This window comes from Micropterus dolomieu, linkage group LG19 (genome assembly GCF_021292245.1).
Source record: "Micropterus dolomieu isolate WLL.071019.BEF.003 ecotype Adirondacks linkage group LG19, ASM2129224v1, whole genome shotgun sequence".
Taxonomy (NCBI): Eukaryota; Metazoa; Chordata; class Actinopteri; order Centrarchiformes; family Centrarchidae; genus Micropterus; species Micropterus dolomieu.
The window spans coordinates 18,003,659-18,031,530 of record NC_060168.1 but is presented as its reverse complement, the minus strand read 5'-3'; the positions used below and the strand labels follow the sequence as shown (position 1 = coordinate 18,031,530).

General features: G+C 39.4%; 1 protein-coding gene across 2 annotated transcripts; it reads right to left on the bottom strand.

Annotated features, from left to right (window-relative positions):
- Nucleotides 1-7: 7 nt before the first annotated feature.
- On the bottom strand, nt 8-27,671 carry klhl4 (kelch-like family member 4). Of its 2 annotated transcripts, XM_046030615.1 has the most exons (12): nt 27,547-27,630; nt 22,199-22,675; nt 14,437-14,604; nt 13,071-13,207; nt 12,382-12,578; nt 9,673-9,885; nt 7,474-7,660; nt 7,166-7,390; nt 5,145-5,307; nt 3,201-3,413; nt 1,731-1,902; nt 8-1,387 (listed from the first exon to the last, which is right to left on the bottom strand). In XM_046030615.1, the coding sequence occupies exons 2-12, from the start codon at nt 22,669-22,671 to the stop codon at nt 1,328-1,330; spliced, it is 2,208 nt and encodes a 735-aa protein (XP_045886571.1). In that variant the 5' UTR covers nt 22,672-22,675; nt 27,547-27,630; the 3' UTR covers nt 8-1,327. The 2 variants fall into 2 exon arrangements, with proteins under 2 accessions (XP_045886571.1, XP_045886572.1); XM_046030616.1 differs by lacking the exon at nt 22,199-22,675 and having other exon boundaries at nt 27,547-27,671.
- Between the last annotated feature and the right edge of the window lie 201 nt (nt 27,672-27,872).

Below are 27,872 nucleotides of genomic sequence, written 5' to 3'. Positions count from 1 at the left end.
ATGCAGAGAAGATCGAAGTCTTTTTATTTGTAGGTTTGCATGCTGTACAAAATTATGATAAAAGCATAAAAAGTCACATTTGGCACATTTTGTTATAGTTACAGTTGCAAATTGTTCTCACTGTGATAAAGTTGGTAATGTTCAACTTTTATGAGCAAACTCAAAATCCGCTTTGTGAGTTCTGCACGTGTAAAATGGTGCTTGGAATTCTCTTATAACCTCAGACAGCTGGTTTGGGTGCACCTGGTGCCACTTAGCCATAGTTTGCTGTTTCTTCTGGGTAAATCCAATGGGTATCTTGTGCAGAATGAGGCCAAAAGGCATCATATCCTCAAAAATACAGAACAGACAGTCATCTTGATATATAATACTGCAGAAATCAAATAGAACAACTCAGCTAGCATGCCCAGAAACAAAGACAAAAGAATCGTAATAACTGTAGTCACCAGAGTGCAGTAGTTTAGGCATGATTCTATCAACACAAATGTAGTTTCGGAAAGTTCACAAAATCTGTACAGCCATGTGAAATATCAATATGATATATTTTCTGTAATTCACAATTTTGCAAACCTTTATTTAATGAGTAACAAGACTGCAAAGACAAGCAAATGACTTTGGTGTTCTGTAGCTACAGGCTCAATAAAAAGAACTGAAAAGAGAGAAAAGAAATATATTATTTAGCAAAAAGTTTGATTTCATTCCTGTTCTTCAAGCCAGTCTGAACAAACTCATCACCCTCAGTGTTCACAGTGGTCTTCTTCCCTTAAGAGTAAAAATATGTTCAGACCACCCACTAAGGAAAGACATTGGTACATGATTACATTTATGTTTTGTAACAATTTTTGTTTGTGTGGCTATAAAGTGAAATATAAACCCCAAAATATACTGTATGTGATGGCATTGATAAGAAAAGTATCTGTATAGATTTAAACGAACCTTCAGGCTTGTTTACTCAAAATGTAACTTTTACATTAAATTTTACAGACATACACAGAACTTTTCATAAAACTAGTATAACAAACGAGTACAACAAAGGCTTGACACTTGCTACGGCTTAGCCAAGTCTATGAAAATTTAGTGATCGGTTGAGAATGTGGAGAATGTACAGTCTTCCCCTGTGTGCAGATATGTCCACTAATGACTGAAACAATGGTTTATGGCCAAGGCTCTGTTTGCGTTTCCCTCTGAAAAATCTGGAGAGCCGAGTTAAAGAGGGGGGGGGGTGAAAACATGACTCTCGAAGGATGTGTCCTTGATCTCTTGTTTTGTTTGTCCACTCTTCTTCACTGCTCTCATTTGTTTCCCATGCTGCCGTGAGACAAAATGCTCAAGGCAATTTCACCACCACCACACAGGCGCCTGCCCTGCCAATGTTGAGAGGGACCTCCTACAGGAAGACAGAGAGGTTAACGTGCAGCCTGTCATCTGAGGCTGTTTTCAAAAAATCCCAATTTACTTCCTGCAGATAAGAGGGTTACAAAGTCATGACTGGAAAAACACATTGCAAAAAGCAAGCTATAAAATATTGATATTCAGTGACTTAAGTAGATGTTTGCTCTTGAACGATGATGTTATATATAACTAACTCAGCAAAAACAAGCACATTTTAACATTTTTAAATGTCAAAAGTTCCCTCAAAGTGAATCTGCATCTTAATATCTTTACTTCTTTCTAAAACACAAAACTGTGTTGTGTAGTTGTGATGAATTAGTTTTGGTTGATGTGATTACCTCAGTCCACTCATTGTTCTGTGCATCATAGGACTCGACAGTGTTCAGATATGACTGGCCATCATATCCACCCACAGCATAAAGCCGGTCACCCAGCAGGCAAACACCCACCGCGTCCCGGGGAACACTGAGGGAGGACACAGTTGTCCACGTGTCTGTCTTTGGGTCATACCTATAATTGCAATATTCGGTCAAATGACTGTTTTTGCATTATGGTTGGTATGTTGAAACCATTTTGTTTTGTAATAATGAATTTATCCAATCAGCCTCAGTCTCAGGTGGATCCCAGTGAGTGTCCCATCCCCTCTAAATGCAACATCCTCATGTTTGCCCTCTTTAATGATGTCTGAGTGGTCACCAGTGGCACAGACAGAGAACCAAATTGAAACTTAAAAGCAAATATGGCAGCTGGCGGGCCAGAGAGAGCTGGACTCATCAGTGCAGATACAAGTTGCTGAATAAAGTAATTTTTTTCACCATGTCGACCACTAAGATTAGGAAAATGAAGACACATGATTTATTTCAATGGTGTCTGGGTAATGAAGTCATTTAAATGTTTAAACATTCAGTCATGTCTTGCTGGAACTTGGTACTACCAAAGTTTGGAGCTGCCTTAAGCAGTTTTATATTAGCTTTATGCAAAATAACACAAAAAATTATGTGATAGAATGTGATCTACAATCAGTAAATTGTTAAGTATGATATATTTAAACAGTATATGCAACTACATTACCGATAACACTATAATGAGATTACAGACATAATCTCACAAATGTGTGACTAAATATGCACTAGCTTACTGTAAATGATTTGATAGGAGATATTGGTTAAAGTGAGTCTCCATACAATATTATTAATCATATATATGCAAAATACTGTTGTTGGACACTGCTACATTATTACAAGAGGCTAATCAATTATAAAAAAAAACAATACAAATTATTTTAAATGCTTTGCAGTGAGTAAAATCACTGTTTCACTGAACTGCTGTCACAGAACGTAGAAATCAAACAAGGATATCTGTTTACATTAATCATCCACAATTTTAGAAAGTTTGGGAACGTGTGGAACATTAAATGAAACATCATATGGTGGAAAATATATACCATCTGTGTTCCCATCCTACAAACAAATAATTGAATTTATTAAAATTAATTCTTAGCAAGTGTACAACTGCAAGTGTTCTACAGAGAATCTCATCGGGTTCAGATTCAGGAGGATATTATGGCCACCAGATGGTGCCAGAAACTGTAAAATTTAACTATGTGTGGAAACTATTATCTCTTCAGTGGAGTGTCAAGCAGTGTAATACAGACATGTCTAAAAATGCAGGAACAGGGTGGGTTTAACTGCCCTTTGTTATTATGAGAAAGCCTGGAGCCTCGTCCTCACCCATGACCGAATTTAATCAACTGCAGTATTAAACTGCTTACGCAACATTTGTATGTTTTTTCCCAGAGAAGGACCAACCTCTCTACACAATCGGAGAGTCTAGAACAGTGGTTGGAGGCAGGGGCGTCATGGCCACCTACAGCATACAGGAAGTTGTTGTATGTCGCCACACCCACTCCTCCTCGCCTCTTGGCCATGGGAGCACACATGCTCCACTTGTTGGTGTGCGGATCGAAACACTCCATTGACCTCAGACACGAGCTGCCGTCTCGACCCCCAATTGCAAACAATCTGAGAAACAAAATGGGTTCAAAATCTCAAAAATTCTGACATGTGCATTCTGTACTACTGGATCTGGCAGGAGTAGCTCACATCAACTGTCAGATGTTTGTAAAAACAATGACAGAACAGTGATAATGTGACAGATTTTATAAGATACAGCAATGAACAGTGGACAGCATCTTTCAAAGACCCTTTCCTTGAGAGTGTTCTCTCCCAAAAAGATCACATCAGTCTTTTAAGTGCTTGTAGCTCACAGGCCCGACAGCAAGAAAGTAGAGGCTAGGGAAACAGTTTCCTTGTTGTCTATTTTTGACCTAGATGCAGAAATAACTCAGCATCGACTTCAACACTGGATACTGGATGTAGCTGAGCAGCAGCCTCTTCTCTCCTTCGGCACACAAACATATTTAAATTAGGCAGAGAGCCGGTCTGTTCTTTGCTTAATTTACTTTCAAATGGTGTTGTAAGGCATTTAATACATACAAATACATAAAGTGTTTTGCTTTTATAGAGTCTAGATTGCGCTGTATAAATTACCACACTAATCAGTCCAGCCTTTGCTGCGAGCTGCTGACTACTACACAGTCTCATGTGGTTTATCTCAGACAGACCACAAAGGTTCGATTCTGCATTCAAGTATAAAATTGTCAAACTCTTACTGCACTGATGCTGCACTTCAGTGAGTTACATAACATGACTTACATGTCTGTTACTGCTACAGTATATCCCAAGTTACGTATTACATTACTACTGACCATTTTCCAAAGCAAGTGTTATAGATTTTTCAGTTTTTCATTTTTATTAATTTTAGTTTAGTCTGCAAACCATATTTCAAAAGATTTAATGGTGGACATAAACTAAATAATAACAAGATGATTGTGTAATAGACTTGTAGATAGTAATCTACATTTAAGATGCAAACTGGTATTTAAGGCAGACGGCCTTTTCTAAATCATGCAGTCACACTAGCATTCCTTTTTAACTGTAAATTGTGCACACTTGTCTGCCTCCTCAGTGTCTGTTGTGGCTTTCCAGATGCCAGTGATCTCAACCAGGCTTCATCATATTTCAAAGTAGAAAGACAACAACATACCTCAAAGAGGCTGAACATTTTAGTATTAAAGGAAGAATGAGTAGGATTTTCCTAAAAAAAACTGTGTATAGACTCATACAAAAAAATCCCTGTCAATCATCACTTAAGACCCACTAGAGTGTGTGATAGTGTCTCTTTCTGCACAGACCCTGCCCTCTCCCTGTATTTTCTTATTTTGCGCTATACAGGACGTTTCTGGGCATAAACCTTTGGGCAGTGAGTGTGTAGCCTCCAGCCAACAGCGCGGGTGTGAGTGCAGGAAAACGTAGCAACCAGGTGCCAGATTGTAAGCAGGCATCGAAGAGGAAGCTGAAAAATGGTGGACACAGTGTTTACAAAATGCAAATACAGCGAGGCAAAATGGCAAAGCTTGTTCCAAGACGAGAGGAAATCTGGGGATTTCACCAGCTGGCGAGCACTGAAGGAGAGGATGGGGATGAAGAGCGACGTGGAATTGGTCTGTTTTCTGTTGGGCAGGTAGGTGCCGGCAGTTAGCTTGCTAAAGTATCGGCTTTTCTATTTCAATACTTCCAAAAAACAGTTGCTAGCAGGTTACAGGGCCAACTTTGAATGTTATGTTTACAAACCGCATCATTCTGTCTTTAAGTCAACTTGGGATGGTCTGCAGGTTCGATAGAGCAACTTACTTCCCATTGAGTGCTGTGACTCCCATGGTGCTCCGTGGTGTTGACATACTGGCCACGTAGTTCCACTGTCTGGCCTGCGGGTCCCAGCGCTCCACTGTGTTGAGATAGCTCCAGCCATCATGGCCTCCCACAGCATACATGGGGCCCTCCAGCACAGCAATTCCTATATGAATGCAAACAAGAAATAAATGTACATCTTTGTCAAAATGGTGTCAATAGATGACCAATGATACATACTTGTGCTTCATACTTGTGTATTAATATGTGTATTTGTTTATGCAAAAGTAAAGCACACTTGTAATCATCATTAGCATTACAAATAATCTGGGAACATTTTATGTCATGATAATAATTCTATTGTGTGTATATTGTAATGTGTATAACCTTCAACTATTGGGGTACGGTCACACAAATATCAAAACTAAAATCATAATCTATCCTATAGTTCCAAATCACACAAAGCAGTTTCCTTTTCATCATGAAGCATACTGTGAAGCACAAGGTAATATAAACAACACGTTTGCGAATAATCAATGTGAAGAAATGAAATGACATTTCCAAAATCAAACGCTTTTTTCTTGCAACATATCTTGGAGAGAGCGGAGCAGGAGGTACATTTCTCCTTTTAGAACTGAGCAGAGTGAGTCATACAGCTGACCACATCTATTCAGAAAACAGGAAGACTATAAAACGCATTGTTGTTCCTCTTCCCCAAAGTCATGTCAAAGAAATCATTTTTCGCCAGAAATATTGCAGGGGATGTTTTAACACAATGCATTTTTATATTACCACTGTTATTTCCTTTGGTGAGAGTTCAATTATTTTGGGGTAACATGAGGACAAGATCGCATTCAGAGAACCTCAAATGACATAAACACTGTCAGACAGAAACAATTCTCGTAGTGAAACTCTCTTTTATTACTGACAGGTGGTTTTGGAATAATAAAATAACTACTTCTTCTTGGCTTTACCCATAATGTACACAGCAGGCAATGGCCAATGGGCAGGGATGTTGGTAGACACTAAGCTCAAATATATTCAGCCTCAAAATATGCATGCCACAAGCAACACAGTGAGAGATAGTTGCTACAGGAAAGATCAAAGACAACACAGGTAATCTGTACAGTGTGATCCCCTGGGCTCGCTGATACCGCCGACCACACTGGGTGAGTGAGCTGAATGCTTTGACAAGATCTCGCTGTTCTGTTACCAAGACCTGTTTCAACTGTAAATCAAAATGCTTCTGATATGAGATTTATTGGGCAGGGAAGGGTAAGGAAGTACAGGACCAGCACAGCCTGCCAAGCTTTGATAGGGGAATGGGAAAATATCAAAGGTCTATCTCAAAAAGAAATGTGGGATTTTTGTATATCATGTCAGCAAATGAAATCATTTTTAGAATTGTGTTTTTTTGTCAACATCCTCTGAAAACATAAGGTTAGAAGGAATTTTACTCAAATATTAGAAAACTACACATAACATCATATGTGGATCTTTGACAACAAAAAAAACACACATTTCTTCATAACATATGCTGAAAAGAACTGAAAAGAGTAGTTGATTAATCGATTAATCTGTAATCAATGAGTTGTTTTGGTCATTTATCAAGCAAAAATATATACATCCACTGGTTCTAGTTTCTCATATGGTAGGATTTGATGGGTTTTTTGGTCATATATGACAGCAAACTGAACATGGTTTTAGATTGTATGACGAAGAAAACAAGCAGTTTGACTCCATCACGATGGGCTCTGCCACATTTTGATTGGTATTTTGCACTATATATAATTGGTAGGCTAATCACAAATGCTAATAATCATTAGCTGCAGTCCTACTGGTATATTAAGTTTTGATGAGTTTAAAAAGTGACTATTTTTGGAATGGCATCATGATTCTAATGTGATTCACTGGCCTAAACAAACAATATATTTTATGTCTGTATTATTAGATAATTTTATCAGTTATTACTTTCTTTTTATTGAAATAAGTGGAGCTACATTTGTCACGCAAGACACACTCACCAAGTCCATGTCTGTGTGTTGACATGGGGGGCATGGTGGACCACACTTTATTGACCGGATTGTAGCACTCCACCATGTTGGACGTCTTGAGGCCATCCCTCCCTCCGACCACATACAGCTTGTTGTCTATCACTGCCACACCAAACTGCAGCCGGCGTCCATTCATGACTCCAACCTGGACCCAAGTGTTAGTCCGCAGGTCATACTTCTCTATGGTGGTGGAGCCTAAAACCACAGGCACAGCAAGTATTACAATTTAAATAAATTGTGTTGCTGTGTGTTTGGTAACTGCTGCCTGTGGGTCATACCTTTGGTAGCATCCATCCCTCCTACAGCGTAAAGTGCACCCACAGTGGACTTTCTAGGTTTGGTTCTCGGGCTCTGAAACATGGGACGTCTCTCAGGCAGAAGATGGTACTTCATGGCCTCCATCAGCAGCTTTTGGCATTCCAGATCATCAGAGAACATCTTGTTGTTTTCCAAATCTGCAAGGAGCTACATTTCAGGGAATCACATTAATAGACTACATAAGAAAGACTGCAATCCAAATTTAAAGAAATGAAGGTTTTGTATATATTTATTGATCTTGTTATGCCTGCAAGTAATGTCAGTGGCACTACTCTGCTCATCTATTCCGTTTCAACCAAATACAGTACCAGTTTTGACAAGTACAATGATTCATTTCTGTTTATTTGCCTCACAGCGAACAATATTTCCCCAGCCAATGGATGAGATAACTTGCGTATCATATTTTTCACATTTTTTTCCATTCATAAAAACATACTTTATTGATGTCTGCAAACAAAAATGTTGTGGGTTCACCCAATGTAGAGAGAAATATAAAATTGTGCATAATTAATTTTAGAAAGTAATCTGTCAGTGAGAAGAAAGCTGATTTAACATAAAAAGGGAGATAACTTCATACTTTATATCTGCCAAAATGTTTTTATCTGGGTTTGATGTTATGTAAATTGGGATGACACAGTTGTAAAACAATACCTCTCAGAAATACTGCATTCATAAAACATGAGCTGCAGTGTTTAAAACAGCAATAATTCAAACATGAGCAGGCTATTTATAGCCTGACAATGCATATAAAAACTCATGTGCAGCCATCATACTGTCAGTTTGATTTATCACTGAGGGGCGAGAATGTTTTTAGTCACTAACATAAACTAAGTGACTATTGACAGTGCAGTAGTTCATTGCCATTCAGTGGTCAGTTGGAAGACCGAAGGTGTACTGGGTGGTTCTCTAGCAGTAAATATCTGGGACTTAAAGCTGAAACAAGTGGTCGATTGATCGATTTGTAAGTTGACTATCGTTTTTAGAACTGAACTCCACAATCGTTTCAGTCATTTTTCAAGCAAAAGTTCTTAAAATTCCCTGGTTCCAGCATCTCAGCTGTGAGGATTTGCTATTGTACTTTGTCTTATATGATAGAATATCTCTGGATTCTACACAGTTGCTTGGGCAAAGCAAGCAATATGAATACATCATATTCTGGGACATTATTGTGAGCATTTTTTACCATTTTCTGACATTTTGCAGACTAATTGACTGAAATCCAGCAGATTGCACCCTGGACAGACTCACAGAGGCAAATGTGTCCTGTTGACTGTGAGGACACGGGAGGCCTTGTGACTTACATAGTTGTCAGCTACAAACTCAAGCAAAAGCAGAAGTGTATGATCAGGGTTCGAGCTAGTGGGAGCCAGTGGGAGCTCAGCTCCCATAAAGATGGTCAGAGCTCCCATGGAAGAAGTAAAATCATCAGTGGGGGTCTCTAATTGATTTATCAACAACCATTATTTTTAATCACAAATAATGTATTTTTCATTGTAATTAGTACCTACTATTATTTACATAAACTAGATAAACAGACTTAAATGAACTAAGCTGCGCATCTCATGACTGACAGGATGGCTGCACTTCTCCACCATCAGCCACTATCGTGCGCACAGTTTTGATCGAACAGGTTGAGACTGCGACCCGCAAAAATGAACTAAGTTGTATTGTAGCCTACTGTATAACTCTGTATTGACTGCAGCTTATTTGTTTAGTATTATTGTATCCTCCAATAAGTATAGTGCTACAAATGATAATATGCTTGCTACTGTGTGCCGGCGACAAGGAGTGCGTCAAATAATGACACTTTAATATTACTAAAGGGTGGAATTGCGGTCTCTGCTTGAGCAATTGTCTTTGATGGCATTTTTTCAGGCGATTGAAACTTAATGGATTGCCTAGTGTGAGTAGGCCTACACCCTGTTGCAATATCACAGACATCTGGGGCAAGTAGTGGACTGCTCTGTGTGTTTGTGCGTTGGCGTGTGTGTGAGAGAGGGAAATGTTGACTCACTTAATAAGCAATGATCCCCCCACCGCCGTTAAGTAGTATATTAGAGACCCCCACGAAGCTCAGATTATAACTCGAACACTGTGTATGATCCTGACTAGACCTTTTTGCTTAACTTCCGCCTCCACCCGTTTACCCACTTTCTCACCTGTGGAGGAAGAAGAGGCAGACGGATGAAGGCGAGAAGCACCCCGAGGTCCTGCTGTCGATGCTGGACATCGTACCGCACCCACATCATCAAAGCCTGGAAGATGGTTTCCTCATCGGGGACATTGATGTCATCGCTGGAGAGCAGCTTAACAATCTCCGCCGTGGGGAGCAGCAAGAACTCCTGGTTCTGAATGACCTCCAGGAAGTGTTCCTGGAACAAAGAGGAGATGGGAAGGAGGCAGATAATCATCAGTCATTAGCTGAGGAGGGCACTTGGTGCAGCAGTGTGTGTCTGTGTGCGTGTGTGCTGTTTTTCTATACCTATAAGGACCAAATGGCAGGAGAGGTCAAGAAAAATCAATGCAAGTATATAGAGAAAGCCAATTTAAATGTTTCTATCGACAGTTTCCTACATAACTGATAACCACAGTGAAATACTCTCCATTTGTCAAACATTGTGAATGAGCAAATGAAACTGTCATCTGTTTCACTTAGCCCACTAAATAAAATGATCCACACAACAGCAGGCTACAAATCAATCTGGCACAAAGCATCTCCAAAAAAGGCCTCTTCATAGGCTTATAAGGCATTTTTGCTGCTGATTATATGTGACACCATTAAGCTTTTATAATAAGCCTTTTGAGAAACAGAAAGGCACTGCATATTACCATCACACCAATGCAGTGTCCAGCTCCAGGTTTTGTGGAAGCTGTCCACTATTGCTTTCCTAAAGATTGATCTTCCATTTACTGGCCAGAAGCCCGGACTATATTACAGCCCTGCATGGCTACGTCTTCAAGGACATTGTCTCTGGGCTGTTCCATTAGAGATGATGCTATATAAATGCCCTCCCTTCCCTGCTCCTCTACAGTATGTTATCTCCAACATTAAAACACTTGAAAGACATACAGAGCAATCCGTGGCCATAATCACGCCCTGTTTCCATTTTGCACAAGGCATCTGAGCATTAATTATTAAGCTGCCAGAATAACTTCAATAACACATTAAACACTCACTGTAGAAAGGATGCTCAACAATTAAGAAAAACAAGTGCGTTATTGATCATCAAGTTGCAACAAATTACAGTGTCTTGGCCCAATCTATTATGAGAGCAGGTTTTAAGAGCTTAACACAGACAGCCTTAATGAAATGAGGGACATCTATTGATCTTGCTATGGTAACCCTGAGAGAGAAATTCCATCCAACTCTGACGTTGGTTTAGACCAATTAATTGTAATTACCAGTCCCGAACAGCTGACAACAAAATTGAAAGCTCAACCGAGTTTGTTTTATAAGCATCTAAAAGGATGTGTCACTCAGAAGTGAGTAAACTGCTCAGAAAACAAGATCAGCGGGAGAGGATACTAATTGATTTAACAACTGCAAAAGAGTAATTGTGTAATAACAGTGTTTTCTAAGGAGGAGGAACGCTTATGTTTAATCGGCATGAGGCTTGGAGAATTACCTTTCAAGAACTTTTCAATTACTGTGCAATTTGCAGAGGCTGGTAAAGACAGACTGCTTTATTTTGTTATTTTGTAAAATTGGGACTTAAGTATTTTTTTCATATAAACTGTATGTATTATATTGTAACATGACAGATGTACATATACATAATCTTATTGCTGAAAAAAAATACACTTATACCAAACAACAAAACCTTACATTTTTATCGACTGCAACACAAAGAGGGTAACTCGCTCATAAAGGAAAAGGAAGTCAGAGGAGGGTCTCTGCTGCCATGCTCAACCAGGAAAAACAAGCTTATCGAAACACAACTCGCTCCACTCAGAACCCAGAGGATGGACTTCCAGGAAGCCCACAGCTCTCGATGCTCATTACTGAAGTGATTGAACAGGAAGTTGGCCCTCTTGTGCAGTTTGATGATTAGATTAACCTCCTGGTCCTGGATGGGGCCTACGTAAACAGGCTGAGCAGATGTCCTTTAGGAGATAACGCCTGCCTCGCGCTGTCACTTCTGCACGGCCAGCAAAACGTTATCTGATAAACATGTGCATGAATCTTGATCCAATGCAAATATTCCTCGCATATGTGTATACATATACACATTTCACAAGTCTGGCAGTGCGCTAATCAATGCGCAGCATTGCTGACAGCCACATAACTAAATTAGATAAAGTGAAAGCATGAAACTATTCAATTTCTATTCAAATGTGGATGCCACCTATTTCTCTGCTGAAATTAGATTATAAAAATAACCAAGACAGTTCACTCCTTTACAGGTTATGTATGACTTATGTATGAGGTTATTTAAATGAATTAGCCTCAAACAGAGGATGATGATAAATATTGTTATATACAGTCAACTTAGCCATGATGTACATATTGCATTTACTGACTTTGCAAAACCATAGTAATTACACAGGGTATAATCAGAGTTTATATGAGGACGATAAAAATTAGACACACACTGGAAAATGGCTCTGAGTAAATCCTGTCAGTACCATAGCTTATGTAGAGCAGAGTTCGTTTGATTCACAGTGGGCTGCCTTTCATGTGAAAGTACATATGGTGGTAATTAAACAAAATTTTTAAATACTCTTGATACTGTTATAGCTCTCATTACTACAGCTTCCCTTGTGTATTCATGCAATGAAGAGTCACTGTGAGAGTGCAATCCCGTATTACAAAATAAATAAGCCCACCCAGCCATGTAAATGTGGTCTAGTTCTATTCGCCCTCCTACCATGGTGTAGTTATGAGCCACATTGAGCAGGTCCACGCAGCCCTGGGCGTCTGCAAAGGAGCGTATTCCCAGACAATTGGAGGGATGAAGCTGTTTCATCAGGAAGTTGCAGCAAACCTGGATGACTTGTGAAAGCTGGAGGAGGCAAGCGGCTGCCAGTAAACTCTCAATGGTCTCCTCTTTCAGCTCAAGGACACCTACAATGTCAGGACAAGGAAAATATATTTTTATGTCACGACTAGAGGCAGCCTTAATGGTAAACACAGCTGTGGGAGAAGTGTTGCTATCAACATTTTAATCACACTTCAGTATAAACAACGCAAGTTCCCATAGTGAGGAATATTTTATTTACAATTTTAAATTGCTGAGGCATTAAACTAAAGCAGTTTTTGTATTAAAAATATCTGTCAATGTATCATACATACATAATTTATTTTGCGACCTCCAACAGCAAAATAAACTGGATAATCATCATTATGTTATTTTACCATATTTCACAATTAAAATATTGTTGAAATATCAATCAACAACACTTACTAAGTAATTAAATAAAGCAATATGATGTTGAAGTGCTGTCCAGCCAGTCAGCCCAGTGATGAACTGCCTTATTGATCCATTTTAATCATGCTGGATTTCTGAAGTCTCATAACTACTTACAAGAGCCAGTGAATGGCTTTACAAGCACTCACCAGTGTAGGCAAAATGAACCAGAGATCTGAGAGCCTCCGGATCGACTCCCTCCATCTTGATCTCCTCCTGCTTTGCCTCTCTCACGTCGCTGGTGAACATAGCAGCGAAGTAGTCCGACACAGCACTCAGTACCAGTCTGACACAAAGCAAACGCAGTGAATTGATGTTCTTGTACTGTACAGTACAGATTACGTGTCCGTGGGAGATCTATATGTGGATTAAAGTGGTTAGTGAATCAATCCTGAGATTGTGTTTCGTGTCCTGAAATGTAACTGTGCTTCATAAGAAAGGGCATATCTGCTCAGTGTACTGTATCACATTGTATTATTGGTGTAACAATTCCATGTAGTACTGTTCCTGACAATTATATACTGCTTGTTTGCTTTTACACTGAGATCACTATGAGAAACTGAGTAATTAACCGTTCCGTATCATTCCACTTTGTCAGTGTATGATAAATTAAATTATCCCACATATTTCATGTTTCTAATAGCTTCTCTGGTCAGATTTCTAATTATGTTATCTCTTTTGTCTAGCTTTCATAACACACTGGTTGACTCATGAGGGAAATAGAGATCATATGACAACACAATACAAGGAATCAAGTGAGTCCAACCGTCTACATCCATTGTTCCATAATGTTCTGGTTTCTAACGCAGATATATAAATATATATACATACAATATTATATCATGCGTAATTTATTGTGCCTATGCACCATTCCTGCTTTACTTGGTTGTGTTCTATGAGCAACTATACATTGAAACAGGCAGTCAGAAAGCTGATAATTCTACCAAACTAGGTCAGTCACTGATACTTTTTTTGTCTCTCTGTGGAGCATTCTGGTTTCCGTTTCATGAGTCTGTCTGGATGAACTAGCAAAATCTGCCTGTGGATAGATGCGCGCATAGCTTTCAGGGGCTGTCATGTGATCTGTTCAATTCTGCCATTAAACTAAGGGCCAGACACCTAAATATTGACATCTCCATGTTGCGGATCACAGTGTTCTTCCACGTCTCAAATGTAATGTGGAAATGAGGAAGCGCAGAGGGGTAATGAGATCACAGCAGTGCACATTGTTTGGATGCAAAACAGTGAACATGGAGTTTGCATATATTTCCTGTCAATTGTCACCTGAAAAGCAGAAGAATCGTTTTTTGCATTTCACGGATCATCCAATAATTCCTCAGATGGATCAGACTGACAAAATATGTTTCGGTATCCAAACTGAGGTCCAGACAAAAACCTGAACGTGCGCATCGACGACTGAATGAAGTGAATCCAAATGAGCTTCAGCATCTCCTAACCAAAGTCGATGCAGGTGTAATTAATGAAATCAAAGCGGACAGAAGCACAAACACCAACCTGTGAGCTGGAATCTTATGTTCCCCTGCTATCAGGAGGACATCACACAGCTGCTTGTGCTGGAGGTAGGTCTCCATTTTGCGGAAAGTCTGTTCTGCATGATTTGTGGCCTGGAAAAACTCATCAGAGGAGTTGGTGTTCATTCTGGAGAAGGTGCTCAGAGCCAACCTGTGTGAAGACAAGCAAGGAAGGAGGAAAAGAAGAGGAATGTTGCAATGTTGCAATGGACCCTGTCTGTAGAAATATAGCATTTTACATTTTGCGCCTTTTGTGTACAAATTTTAATTTAAATTGTTGCACTTTTGCAACAACATTTGGGCAATTTGCTCTTAAGAAGACTGCATGTCATCTCTTCTAAATGAACAGAAGACTTAAGGTTTTGTTGCATTATGCATTCCCTTTACTATTTAATTTGGAGAGAGAAGATATAGTAAGCCATACACAGTAATTTTACATGATGAAGACTTGACAAAACTCAGACAAAAAATTCATTAGATATTTCAGGTGAAATAAACAAGGACATTTTAATTTAGTGAGACAAATTCACTAAACAAATTAATTAATTTCACTCATTGTTTCCTGTCCCTGTCCATTATCATAAATATGAAATAGAAAAATAATAATCAAAAAGCTGTCCGCAGCAAGATAAGCGACAAATTATTGGAAAATGGGCTTATTTGGACACATGGCACTCCTGAATCCTCTACTCCCTGAGGTGCATCTGCATCTTTCTTGCCACTCTAAGCTGAAATTAAAACTGTTATGGACTAAACTCCGTACATAAGTGGATAACTAAGCGCTGCAGTCCAATGGGACAAGCAAGAACCACAATCTATGCAACAGCTTTCCAGACACAATGTCCCAGTCTCTGCATGTGTGCATGCCTTTGTGTCTGTTCCTGTGTGCGCCTGCATATCTGTGCGTGCACGTGTGTTTTCCAGTGACAGGGACTTAACAAGTGAACAAGCCTGTTCCTCACCGCATTGTGGCGAGGCTGAGTCCCTGTCCCCACAGGCTGCTAGATTACATGCTGTTTTACAGGCATCCAAGTAATCCCCCAGAGTCGTGGCAAATAATGCTGCCCAGTCACTTGTGTCCTTCACAGAGCAAGTCCACTCATTGACATTTAGGGTTGTTTGTTACGCTACATAAACAGACGCAAGCATCCTCTCCCACAGAATTCACTGTCATCTCAGGTCCTTTTGCAAGACTGATGGTGCTCAAGAAAAAATGTCACTGTTATTTAAAGTGACACTTTATGTACCCACTCATACTCATGAGAGCTGCATAAATTAGTGAAATTATAGATTTGTCAATACAAATCAACTGAAAACCCTGTAATGCTAGGCAACTCAATGTATTGGCACATAAGACTGATAACACAGGAGGGATGGGGGGCTTTTATCGATGTCCTGATTAACAAACTATTACAAACTTTTTAGCCGAGTGTGTGACTTTCTCCTCTTTGATTACCAAAAGCAACAAAATTTTCCCTCGAGGAATTGTTTATATTGCCCTCTGGTCACTGTAGTATCCTATAGTCTAATCTTTATTGGGAGACTTTATGCTAAATGCAAGAGTGATTTATTGCCCTGTCACAATAATTCCCCACTGACTCTGGAGTCTTGGAGAGGAACACCAAACAAGACCGAATAAGCAATGGGGCTATAAAACTGAGATGCATTGCCTTTGTATTGGCTCCAAGGCATGCTGTAAGGATTTTCATGCCTACCAATCTCTCAGACACTAATTGCTTTGGTATCACATTCAAGGGAGCAGTAAATTTCTCTGAGGTGTATGCTTCGTTTTCAGTAGGGGGTTGGATCATCAAAGGTATAGCCCAATTTTATTGAGGCACTAAAGCCAGAGGACACCTTACTCCGGAAAAACTGCTGTAGGGACATTGCTGCACATAGCAAATTACTAAGCAACTCAAAGAGAGTCACAGAGCCGAACAGGACTTGTAGATTTCTCATAGTCTATAAACTATTTAAATGTGCCAACTTCCATTCCTAGAACAATGAGATGGTAAATTAGTCTATAAAAAAAGAATAAAACAGAATAGAAAAGCACATTGGGCTTCTATTTCTCATCCCACCTTATCCTACAGTGCACATGACGTTTCCTGCACATGTCACCTGAGGTCTTGTTGTTTGATCCTCACACCTTTCCAAAGATATTACACCTCACCATGACTAATTGGATCCAAGAAATACACTGCAAATTCAGAGGTCTATTCAGGTGAAGCCGAGGCTATGTGGTTCTTTCCTGTGTTGTCAAGACTAGGAGCCTGTAGGCTGTACATTGGGAACAGAGACAGATGCAGAGCTAATATGAAGAAAACACACACTTGATATGACATGATAATAATAATAATAATAATAATAATAATAATAATAATAATAATAATAATAATAATAATAATAATACAGAAGGATTATTTATAAATATCATGTTAAATGTCCCTTCCTCTGTTCCGTCTGCTCTAATCAGTCTGACTTGTCACTGTGCTGAGACTGCCCTCCCAGATGAAGGGTTAGACAATTCAAGATGTGCTTTCGTCAACTCAGATTAGCCCCTAGCTAAAGGTTGTGAGTCAGACGTGTTGCTGAGAATCTCAGTCTTATTCCAACTAGTGTCAACTCCATCCCTCTAGAAGAGGGAAAGTCGTGCCTGCCTGGGCCAAATGGGAAATGTCTCTTTCAAAATGTATTATAACAGCCATTTGCCCCTGAAGGCTACTCAGTAGCTTGGGTTGAGAATCCAACATCTCCTACAAAGCCTCATGGAGCATGTGCCAAGTCTATGTATTCCATGAGATCTTTATGCCTCTGTACTTTGACAGTCAGTATACTGCTATTCAGCTTTGTGCGGAGAGAAATATATACACTGACTGTAATAACTTGATCCTGGCAGTGAGGCTGAGATGATAACTCAGAAACTGCAGAAATAGATTTTTTTCTCTGTACTTTCCCTATCTCACATGGCTCAGACAGACATTCTTCTTCTGATGCCATTGTTATACCGAACATGCCACCTAAACATTGACAATGATGGAGGAAATGTAGTCTTTTCAATCTGCTCCGCATGTGGCTGGTGGGCCCTTTATGTAAGGGAGTGCAGAGGAAAATTGCCACAGCTATGAGGAGAAATAAAAATATTACTTTCTTATAGCTTTTCCCCTCCGCTTTTACCAAAATCCGCACATGTTGTAAAGAAAAAGTGGAGAAGTCATGTCAGCACAATGTCTGTGAACAAATAATTAACATCTCAGGTGGGATACTGGTTCCTGTTTTGAATATCACGTCAAGAGGAGTTAAATCTTGCACAGTGAAAATGAAAAATCATCAGTCAAAATGTTAGTTTAATAAGGATACTTTTCATAACTGACTTAGACACATAAATGAGATATCTGTTTGAAGCTGCGGAGGAATAATGTGCCAGAGGATGAACATGTTTCAAAATAAATACTACATTTTATATGTCGCGAAGCACAGCATATTAATGCTGGGGCTGCCTTGAAAAGGTACAGGCATGGTAATTTTCATTGGTATGGTAAATGTTACTTCCATATTGAGATTTCCATTCCTTATTTGTAGATTAACTGCGATTACAATGCTGAGCTCTGCATTCTAATGCTGAGGAATTTGGTGTATATTGTGTGTATGTACTGTATGTGTGTGTGTGTGTGTGTGTGTGTGTGTGTGTGTGTGTGTGTGTGTGTGTGTATGTGTGTGTGTGTGTGTGTGTGTGTATGTGCTGGGGGTTGGGGGCTTCCTGTAAGTGAAAAATGTGCAGATCTTAGCAGAAAGCTCCTTACTGTTTTGCTGATGGCAAGTTAAGTCACATAGTGTTTGAGAATGTCATTATTGTTGGATTCTCTATAATTTATTTACATCTGATGTTAGGGCGTAAAAAAATGAATCCATGTTATTAAAGCAGTGGGTCCTTGTGCACATGGTCTACTATATATTTTAGATATTTATATATCTAGGTATTTAGATCCTAGATGCATTTGCAACCTATCTAGCTTTTTGGGCCTAAAACCATAAGACTTATAAGTTCTAATATATTAATGTAAATTGAGGGGACCCTAAAACTGGATGAATTATTTAATTCAATAATTTAGTAAAAATGTATTCATTTTTCCAAAATCCTATCACAGACCTTAATTTTTAAATTCTAACAGTGCATATTATAGAAACAAAAATCACCTGATCACAGTTGTTGCCTATATGATTCTTTTTCAATGCAAATTGCTGGATGTGAGTGCCTCTAAGTCATGGCCCCTACTAATAGTACCCATGTAAAATTCATGGATCCGCATTTGAACAGAAATTAGGGAATGTGTCCACCATGTATTGCTGCAGTAGCTCTTCTTACAACTGTTCAAAGCAAAAGAAATGCTACTTAAAACTCTGGCTTAATCTTTAGCTTCCATCCGAGATGGCCTTGTCCCGTACAGAATGCTGATTTAGTGTTTAAGTTACAGAACATTCAGAATTAATTATATGCTATTACAAACTCCCCTAATGCCTTTTATTTTAAGATTACAACACATACTGTATTTTGCAATTTACAGCATCTTAAGGACACCTCCACAGACCGAGACCCTATAAGCCTTGTGGTGTTATGAGGCATCCAACAAATATCTGAATTACCGCTGTTGACAGGGGGAGAGTTGGTGGTATTTCTTTTCCAAGGGGATGGAGAGGGAATTGAGGTATCATTCAAACTAAAAGCCAGCTGACTCAAGCCTCTGTTAGTGTTTATGTGCGAGAGGTCAGGGTTTCCATTCCATTCAGGTTAACTTCAGTCGTATATTCTCTGCCAACGATAGGGATAGGTTATTTGAATGAGAGTCATGAGGACAGACCATATATACAGAATATAGAGATGCAGGGACATTAGGAGCAAGGGTGGGAAACAACAAGGTATAATATCCTATTTACTACACTACATTTGATTTAACAACAGGTTAACTAAATTCATGAGAAACCTAAGAGAACGAGAATAACTATACATAGACGACAACATAAATGAATCACTGAGTTTTCTGAGTTATCTTCAGTAATAATGGCACTCACGCAGGTTTTTAGAATGTGCTGTGTACAAAACATAATTAACTACATTAAATATAATGTTTCATTAGCTCATTGTTAATGTTTGCAAGAACATTCCTGCCACAAAGATACATGTCGATTAATGTGAACATGTACATTTCTGATTCATCCTTAGCAAGCATTTTATATGTAAGTCAAGCAAAATCCTGAATGTATACTTTTACCATATTATTGCAATAAGGTACACCCACTAGCTAAGATGAGCTGTTTCCATTGCCTCTGTCAGTTGGTTCAGTTTGACAACAATCTCAAATATTTATAACAAAAGTGAGAAACCAAATCAGTGAAAGAATGGGAGAAACTGATGGGATGTTGTTCTTGTAGACATTGTGTGAATGAAACTAATCACTGAGGGGCATGTAGCACAAAATGACTGACAACTATTTTCCAAATACAGAAGAACGGCGAAAATTTTTGTATTTTTCTTTTTACTGCCGGCAGAGCTCATTTCTACATTCAGCCTGAGGGATTGTGACAAATTATGTGTCAAGGATTTATGATGTGAGACGTAATAGGGCCACCCAGCTGGTGGAGTAAATGAATGTGCATATCTCAGTGACATCCACACATCTGCTTAGCCGCCTATGCAAGCCATCGTGTGTCACACAGTCACTACTTCACTGTGCAACTTTGTACATTTACAGACGCAGTGCTTGTCCATCATTTCCACCCACTAGTCTTTCACAGTGATCGAGTGACTGCGTTTCCATTAAACACAATGTTGATTGAAAAGTGGCATCATGCAACACGCATGTGTTTTCATGACAAGTACTAATGTCAAAACAACTTGCTGCCTTTCTTGCTTTTCAAGCCACTGAATAATCAGAAAACACAGATTTAATAATTATGTAAAGCAGTTGGTGACAGGATGAGTAATTTATTTATATGAAGTAAGAAGTGATGGAACTTTCTGTCAATAGTCTTAATGCTACCCTGCTATTTAGAACAGAAGATTTATTTACTGTGTACATTGTTAACAGTTTGGGTGGGAAAAGACTTTTCCGGTCAGGTTACATCACTGATTATCAAATTCATAAATGGATATCACTACAATCAAGTACAGCTAGGCCAAGGGTGTATTTTATGATCCAATGGAGCAGAACCATTTTAATATTTCAGTATCATTGTCAAATTAGGATGGCGGTTCTGTATTTTACATGGCCAGCCTGAACTCAAGGTTCTCCTAAGAGCCAGAGAGTTACACATTTTTACGGTGAGGCACATCTTTTATGCATGCACTTTTCACACACAAGGACCCCAAAACATGAACATCTGCCAATTATGCCAGCACGAAGACCAGAGCGTCAAGCTAATTCCAAAACTGTATCTTAACTCAGAATAATTCATATTCTTTGCAGGGAACTCAACCGTCCACTGCCCATGGTATACATTGAATCCATATTGGCATATTTTTGTCCATAAACAGAGAGTATGTATTTACAGTTATCTGTCCAATCACGGTGAAAGTGAACCTGTCCCTTTGTTTCATAAACAAAGGGCCAGGTTCACTTTCATTGTTCATTTCATCACCAGGTGCACGGAACAAAAGCACGCAGGAATCAGCAAAGCTTAAGGACCAATCACCTTAGAATGTCACAGACAAGATAAAAGGACACTTGGATCTTTTCATCCTAGATGTGAGGAGCTTTCAGTATTCTGCCAGACAGCACACACGCACACACACATCTATAACCTGTTTACTTCCTGGAAGATGTAAGATCACACAGAAGACAACCTAGTAAAGCAGGGGGTGGGATTTATGGCTGGAAAAACATCTATGACCCTGACATGTGCCAAGATTTGTAAAAGGATTTCGGGAGAAAATAAAAAATGAGAATAGAACATGTGCCATCCACTAGCTATGATAACTCTGGCTTATTAAGTGGTTGTAGTGGCAGTCTATATTGCACTGCTTCCTCTTTTTATATGTCAAGTACGTGTTATGTGATGTAATGGCTCTTTCCCGCTATCTACTCGTAACTGTATGGAAGAATGAATTAGTGTGATGTGTAAAAAATTAAAGGCCAAAGTCATACCGTGCTTGTAATCTGGGCTACAACACATACAAGGGGGCGGAAAAGGCCTTGCCTTTTGGTCCACTAAATAATTAAAGGATGCTTTATTCGTTTATCCTGCCTAACATGCTGTGGACAATAACAGTGAGCTGTCCCCAGGTGAGCCATGGTGGCAGCTGGTGAGGCTGAGTAAATTGGAAAATGATAGTTGTGCAGATAATTTAATCTTAGCTTAATTAAAGGATCTACATACAAAATGGCAGTGCAATATTGAATGAAGCTAAAACGCTGCAGATATACTCTTCATATATGTAGTCTCAGAAATATTGAAAACAGATTTTAAGTAAGTAAGTATTCTGTGCTAAGTAAACAACATTTACTGTTTATAGTAGGGTAGTGCTCATCTTCACTGATCACAAAAAAAACATTCACACTTTTTAATCCAGGGGTGCTGCCTGAGGCACCAGACTTTCTCAATTACATGCAGATTTTTTTAGCAGCTATATATTATGAAATGTAAGAGAACCATGTGTTCCCAAAATCACGTAATCTGCTTTCTGGTAATTGAGCACATATGCAAAGGGACTGATCTGTCTCCTAAGTATCTAACACCAACAGTCATACCTCTCTCTGGCCTCCACATCTGCAGGTTCCTCTATGCTGTTCTTCACATCTTCCTGGCCAGTGTTAGCATCCACTTTCCTTGTGCTGCTGGGCGACGAACTGCTCTTTGAAGATTCCTCGTTGACCTGGAGACTCTGGATGCTGTTCTGCTGATGGTGCCATGATTGTTGACCTGCTCTGACATACACAGGTGTGGGCCCTGGTGTTGGCGCCAGGATGCTGTGGACTGGGCTGTTAGTCTTCCGTAGTCCTCCAACACCTCTCTCCCGTGAGTGACTCTTAAGCCGGCCCTGGACAGGCGTCCCTCTGTGGTCTAGGCCATCCTGCTGGATATAGCCTCCCACCCCGCCACCGCCTCCACCTCCACCTCCACCTCCACTGCCAGCAGAACCTTGGGATGAATGGCTGAACCAGCGCCAGCGGAGCCTGAGGATCTGCTTCACGTCAAATTCCTTCTTCCCCGACACAGACATCCTCCTTTGGGTTTGGAGACGAAGGCAATGGTACGTTGAGTCCCCAAAAACATGGAGAGCAGAGAAGAGAAGAGCCTTGGTTTCAGTCCTCACTGCTACAATGTGCCTCTTCTCTTCCGTTATTGTCTCCCTACTATCATGACCACCCCCTCCTTCTAATACTCCTCCGATGTTCTTTTAGTGGAGATAGAAAGCAGTCCTCTGCAGCTTTTGTTCCTGTGCCTGCTGCTACTACCCTCCCTCCAACTCTCCCTTTCTGTCTTCCTCTCTCTCTTTCCTTCCTATGCTGCTGCTGTTTCTGTTTGCTGCTGCTGCTGCTGCTGCTGCTGCTGTGCCGCTGGAGCTGAGTTAATGCACATGCATGATCCACACTCCCTCCCCTTTGCCTCCCTGTTTCGCTTTCTCTCTGTCTGTCTCTGCTTGTCTTTCCTGTGCACACACACTACACAGACAGACTCTCACACACACATACACACACACACACACACACACAGAGATAGACAAATGTATTTTCCGGAAATAAAACTAGAAAATCTCCCAAGCCCTGCCTCGTCCCCTCTGCTGCTGTTCTGTGTATGTTTGTGTGTGTGTGTGTGTGTGTGTGTGTGTGTGCGCGCGTGTGTGATAACAGGGTGTCTGCTCTTGCTGCAAGGGGGAGGTGGGGTATCATGGAGCAAGGATGATGAGGTCACACCTTAACAAAGTAAATCACTGCTTGCTCAAGGAGGGATAGAGGAAGACTACCAAATACACTGTACTGTCAAGACTTTAAACATGAGCTTTAATAGATTAATGTATGTGGATACACATGCATGCTCATCAATAAACAGAGAAGCAGGGTTACATTAATAACTCCCTCATAAGTAACCAAGACACACTGACAAGTGAAATCTATCTCACACTAACACACATCTGCGCAGTCTGCTATTCTCACATCAAAAAGAATCCCATGGGGGAATATCTCAGTGTATTTAGCCATGCGGAAAAATATTCTCCTTCAGTCACCGTCTTGAAAGCCCCCTGCAATTACAAGTGAAAAACTACATACTGATGAACCTTCAAGGTCAGGAAGCTCTCTTTCCCAGTCAGGGCTTCAGAAAACATTTTACATTTGAAAAATAGAACCTGCCCCTGCATAAGCTTAATACTGCACCATTGCAGGTAATTGAGATACCACAACTTAACTCACACTTCAAAGGCAAAGGAAACACCGTACAAGGTAATTTGCTGACAGCATCACCAGCATATGAAAAGAGTGATATAGTGGTATGCTGTAGGGCAGTGATTTTCAACGGTCGGGCTGCAGCCACATAGTGTAGGCTACCGGGCTGCAAAATCTTATCTGACAAGAGCCCATCACCCCCCATTCACCAAGTAAACAAGTGTGATATGGAAACGTGATGCCTCCAGTGCACCTGTAGACTGAGAATGGACTTCCAGTCAAGTAGGAGACATCTTGTTTCCAACATATCTGCCACATTGAATATGCTGGATTTGTGAATGACAAGAAACACCCCCAATGGGCTGTGACACCACTCTTTTCCAGCTTGCCGTTCCTCATATCCAAAAGGGTTGAGAACCCCTGCTGTCTGGTATTCTGTCAACACTATTGGATCTGGGTGTTTTGGGCATTTAGTTAGGATCTGGTTGTTAAAGGAAACTGTATATGCCTATTGGGCAGGAGGTAATTGGATTTAAAAATGAATTGTGCACCATGAAAGATTGTGAAACACAATAAGCCTTATCCTACCTGCTTGACATTGGAATAACCCAACCAATGTTGATGTTCTGCACACTGACACTGCTTAATTTCTATTCCTGTGAAATAGAGGAAAATGAAAACGCAGCATAGCCTTTCTGTACTTGTTCCTCATTTCCACTTCCATGACAAAGGTGAGAGGAGAACTTTGCACTCAAACTGCTGGATTTCAGTATTGTAAAATCTCTCATCCGCCTACACCACCTCCCACTGCAGGTTTGGAAGAGGGGATGCAACCAGCTATCTTGTCTACTTGTGCCCATGTTATTTAATGGGGACAGGCACTGATTTTCCACTCACAGACTCAATATCACCCCCATTCCCATATAATAAATAACATATTTAAAGGTGAGCGTGACACTGTTTTTTATTACAAACGCTCATGCCTCAAGCATATGAATAAGTTACAGCTAACTAGTCCTTCCTACTATTAGAGAATATCACTTTTACTTTATGACTGTGTGTGCCAAACAACAACACAGTATAGACAAAGATTATGATTACTACAGAGACCAGGATTTTCCTACAACTACTGTAAGATTAAGAAATACGCATTATAAAATGAACTCTATAGAATCTACAGGAGGTTGAGAAACTGCATGAAGTTCGTCGATCATCCTTTGTTCATATCCAAGTGTTTATGTTAATGATACACCAAGAATGGATGAACATTATTTTCACAGTCAATAGGCAAAAACACTGAATTATTAATACAAGCTTTCTCTGCATATAAAATATCTTACATTTTATTATGTTATTTTGGAGCCCAAAAGGACCAGCGTAGAGCAACGGGTCCCTACTGGGGATTCTGATCACTGGAAGGGTTTGTATATATGCTTTTGGTTTGTGTATCCACCACAGAACTGGTTCAGTTGCTCTAGGGTTTCCCCTGCCTGAAAAGGAAGCCATCTTGGTTTGCTGTATAGAGCTTCACCATTTGACATTTACTGTTTCACGACATGGATAGTGATAATCTTTGATGTCACAACTAAAGTAATGATTTTCATTAATTAAAAGCAACAAAACCTTTGGATGTGCAGTATTTATTGATCACAAGTTTGAATATATTGCACACATCTGTTACGGTGATTGCTATAACCAGTCTCATTAAGAAGTGTAATAACATGCAATACATTATGCTTAAAATGTACATATAATTGTGGTGTTACCAACCTTAATCTGCTGTTCAACAACAAGAATAGTACACTCTTTACTCGTACAGGCATAAATATAAATATTTTTATTGAGCTCAACAAAATGATAATAAGGAATAGTATTGTCTATATTATTGCCCATGCTGGGGTTAATACTGTATTATACTACTAGCTAATCTTTTGGCAATCACGAAATGTTATTAACACTGCAGATAGCATTATCGATATGCATAAGCAGAGGAAAGACTTTAATATCCCCTGGTTTTCTTATTGGACAGATATTCTTCTTCCACATGCATTTATTTTATTCTTGATCCTACTTTGCACATAATATCTTTGTAAATCAAAAATGATATAAACGCATCTTTTAATCAATCATCATTAAATAAAGCTGTACATGTGCGTTATTACACCCAAAACACATTCATTATGAAAAATGAAAGGGAGCAAAAATTATAATTTCCCTCACATGTATCTTATCAGTGAAAACATGCTCATACAGAAACTATTCAATATAATCCAAATCCTTTTAGCTTTAACGCGTTATCTACAAGTACATGAAAATGGATACTAAATGAAACGCCTATTATTGTATTATAGAATAAATAGGGGATTTTGAGGACACTATTTTTCTAAAAAGTCTAGGTGTATCGTAATGATAAATGCTCATTACAGTGAGATATGATCTAATGTGTAGTAACAAGCCATCACAATGGGTAACCTATTTTCTTCTTGCAGGAGTCAAAGACACCATCTGCCTGCACTCCGCATGACATATGAGATGTCAGATGTCAGACTGGTGTGGTAAACCACATTATCATCCAACATCTGCCTCCCCAATGAACATACCTACATTCCTACATGGCAAGTCTTTAAGTGTGTAAGATGGGTTGATATACTCTGCTTGTACTAGCAATTAAGCTGTAAGTTAAATGTCTGAAATGTATCTTGCAGTATTATAGATTAACTTTATTATGGGAAGATTGCGTTTTATATTATGGAATATAAATCAATGAAAAGCCAAGGACCATAAAAGAAAAAAAACATTAACTACTAAATTCATGCCTTGCTGGAGATGTCAGAAATTTGGTGACGTGATCTGCTATCTAATGGTTGAGAGGAATTATATATAGGTTTGTGTATTTTACATTGTATTCACAGGTTTATACTGTGGAGTATTCTGGATAAAGGTGGGATACAAGCATGAATGGGAACCCTCCCCACCCCACTACAACTTTAAGATCCTAGCATAAATATCAAGCAGGCTATATGCTTTTTTGGAAACATGAAGGAAAGAAAGAAATTTTATGCTGTGTTGGGCAGTGAATTTTCAAATATTTTTGAAAATTGTTCACATTCAAGAGCGTAACAAAAGTATATAGCTCAACAAATAAAATGCAATGACACAACCGCACAACACAACCACACACACTAACACATGCTCACCTATTCACCAGCACACGCACGGCATTCACACTCATACATACACACACAAATGCTGATTTGAAATTTCTGCAGTCAACACTATAAAATACTACTTTTAAAATGTAAGAATGTCTTTTTTGCTTTAACATCGTTGACCTGAGATGTTCAAATGTTCAAGACCGGGGAGCAGAAACAAGATGCAGCTTTCTGTCTCCTTTGTCAGGAAGGACAAGTTCAAATATATGAGAAAATTACATTTAATGTTCCATTTATGGCTGAACCGGCAGATGAGGTTACTGTACCTCCTGAATCAAAAGCATACACTGCTTTAAGCATCTGAAATGTAACCAAGGACATAACTAAATTGCATAGTAAAAAAATCTTTTTTTGAATCTTTTTGTCTGATTAATGCTACTGGGTAAATGAAAACCTCTCTTTCTGGAAATGCCCTCATCTGTAGTAATGTATAATACATGTACATTTTCAACAAAAGTTGTGGAAAAATACATCACAATAAACTGTAATCTTTCTTCTTACCTGAGAAATTGAAGTGTTACTCCTCACCATTCAAACAGTGGAAATATCTTCTAAAATGGATGGCCTATAAAGACAACCTGCATGTAATCCAATAATTTACACATTCCGACTGTGCAGGACTGTTCCAACTTTTTCTTCTCCTTTGTCCCTCTTTTAACAAAAATGTTTGTCTCTCCAAAAAGGAAGGGGGCACTTTCCTCTTTTAAAGGAAACTCATCATAAGTTCCTTCCACTGCACTACAACAACAATGGTATTCAATTAACCAGGAACACTGGGTTCACATCCTGACATGGAGGCAAAACACTGCTTTCACAAAGCCTCACTC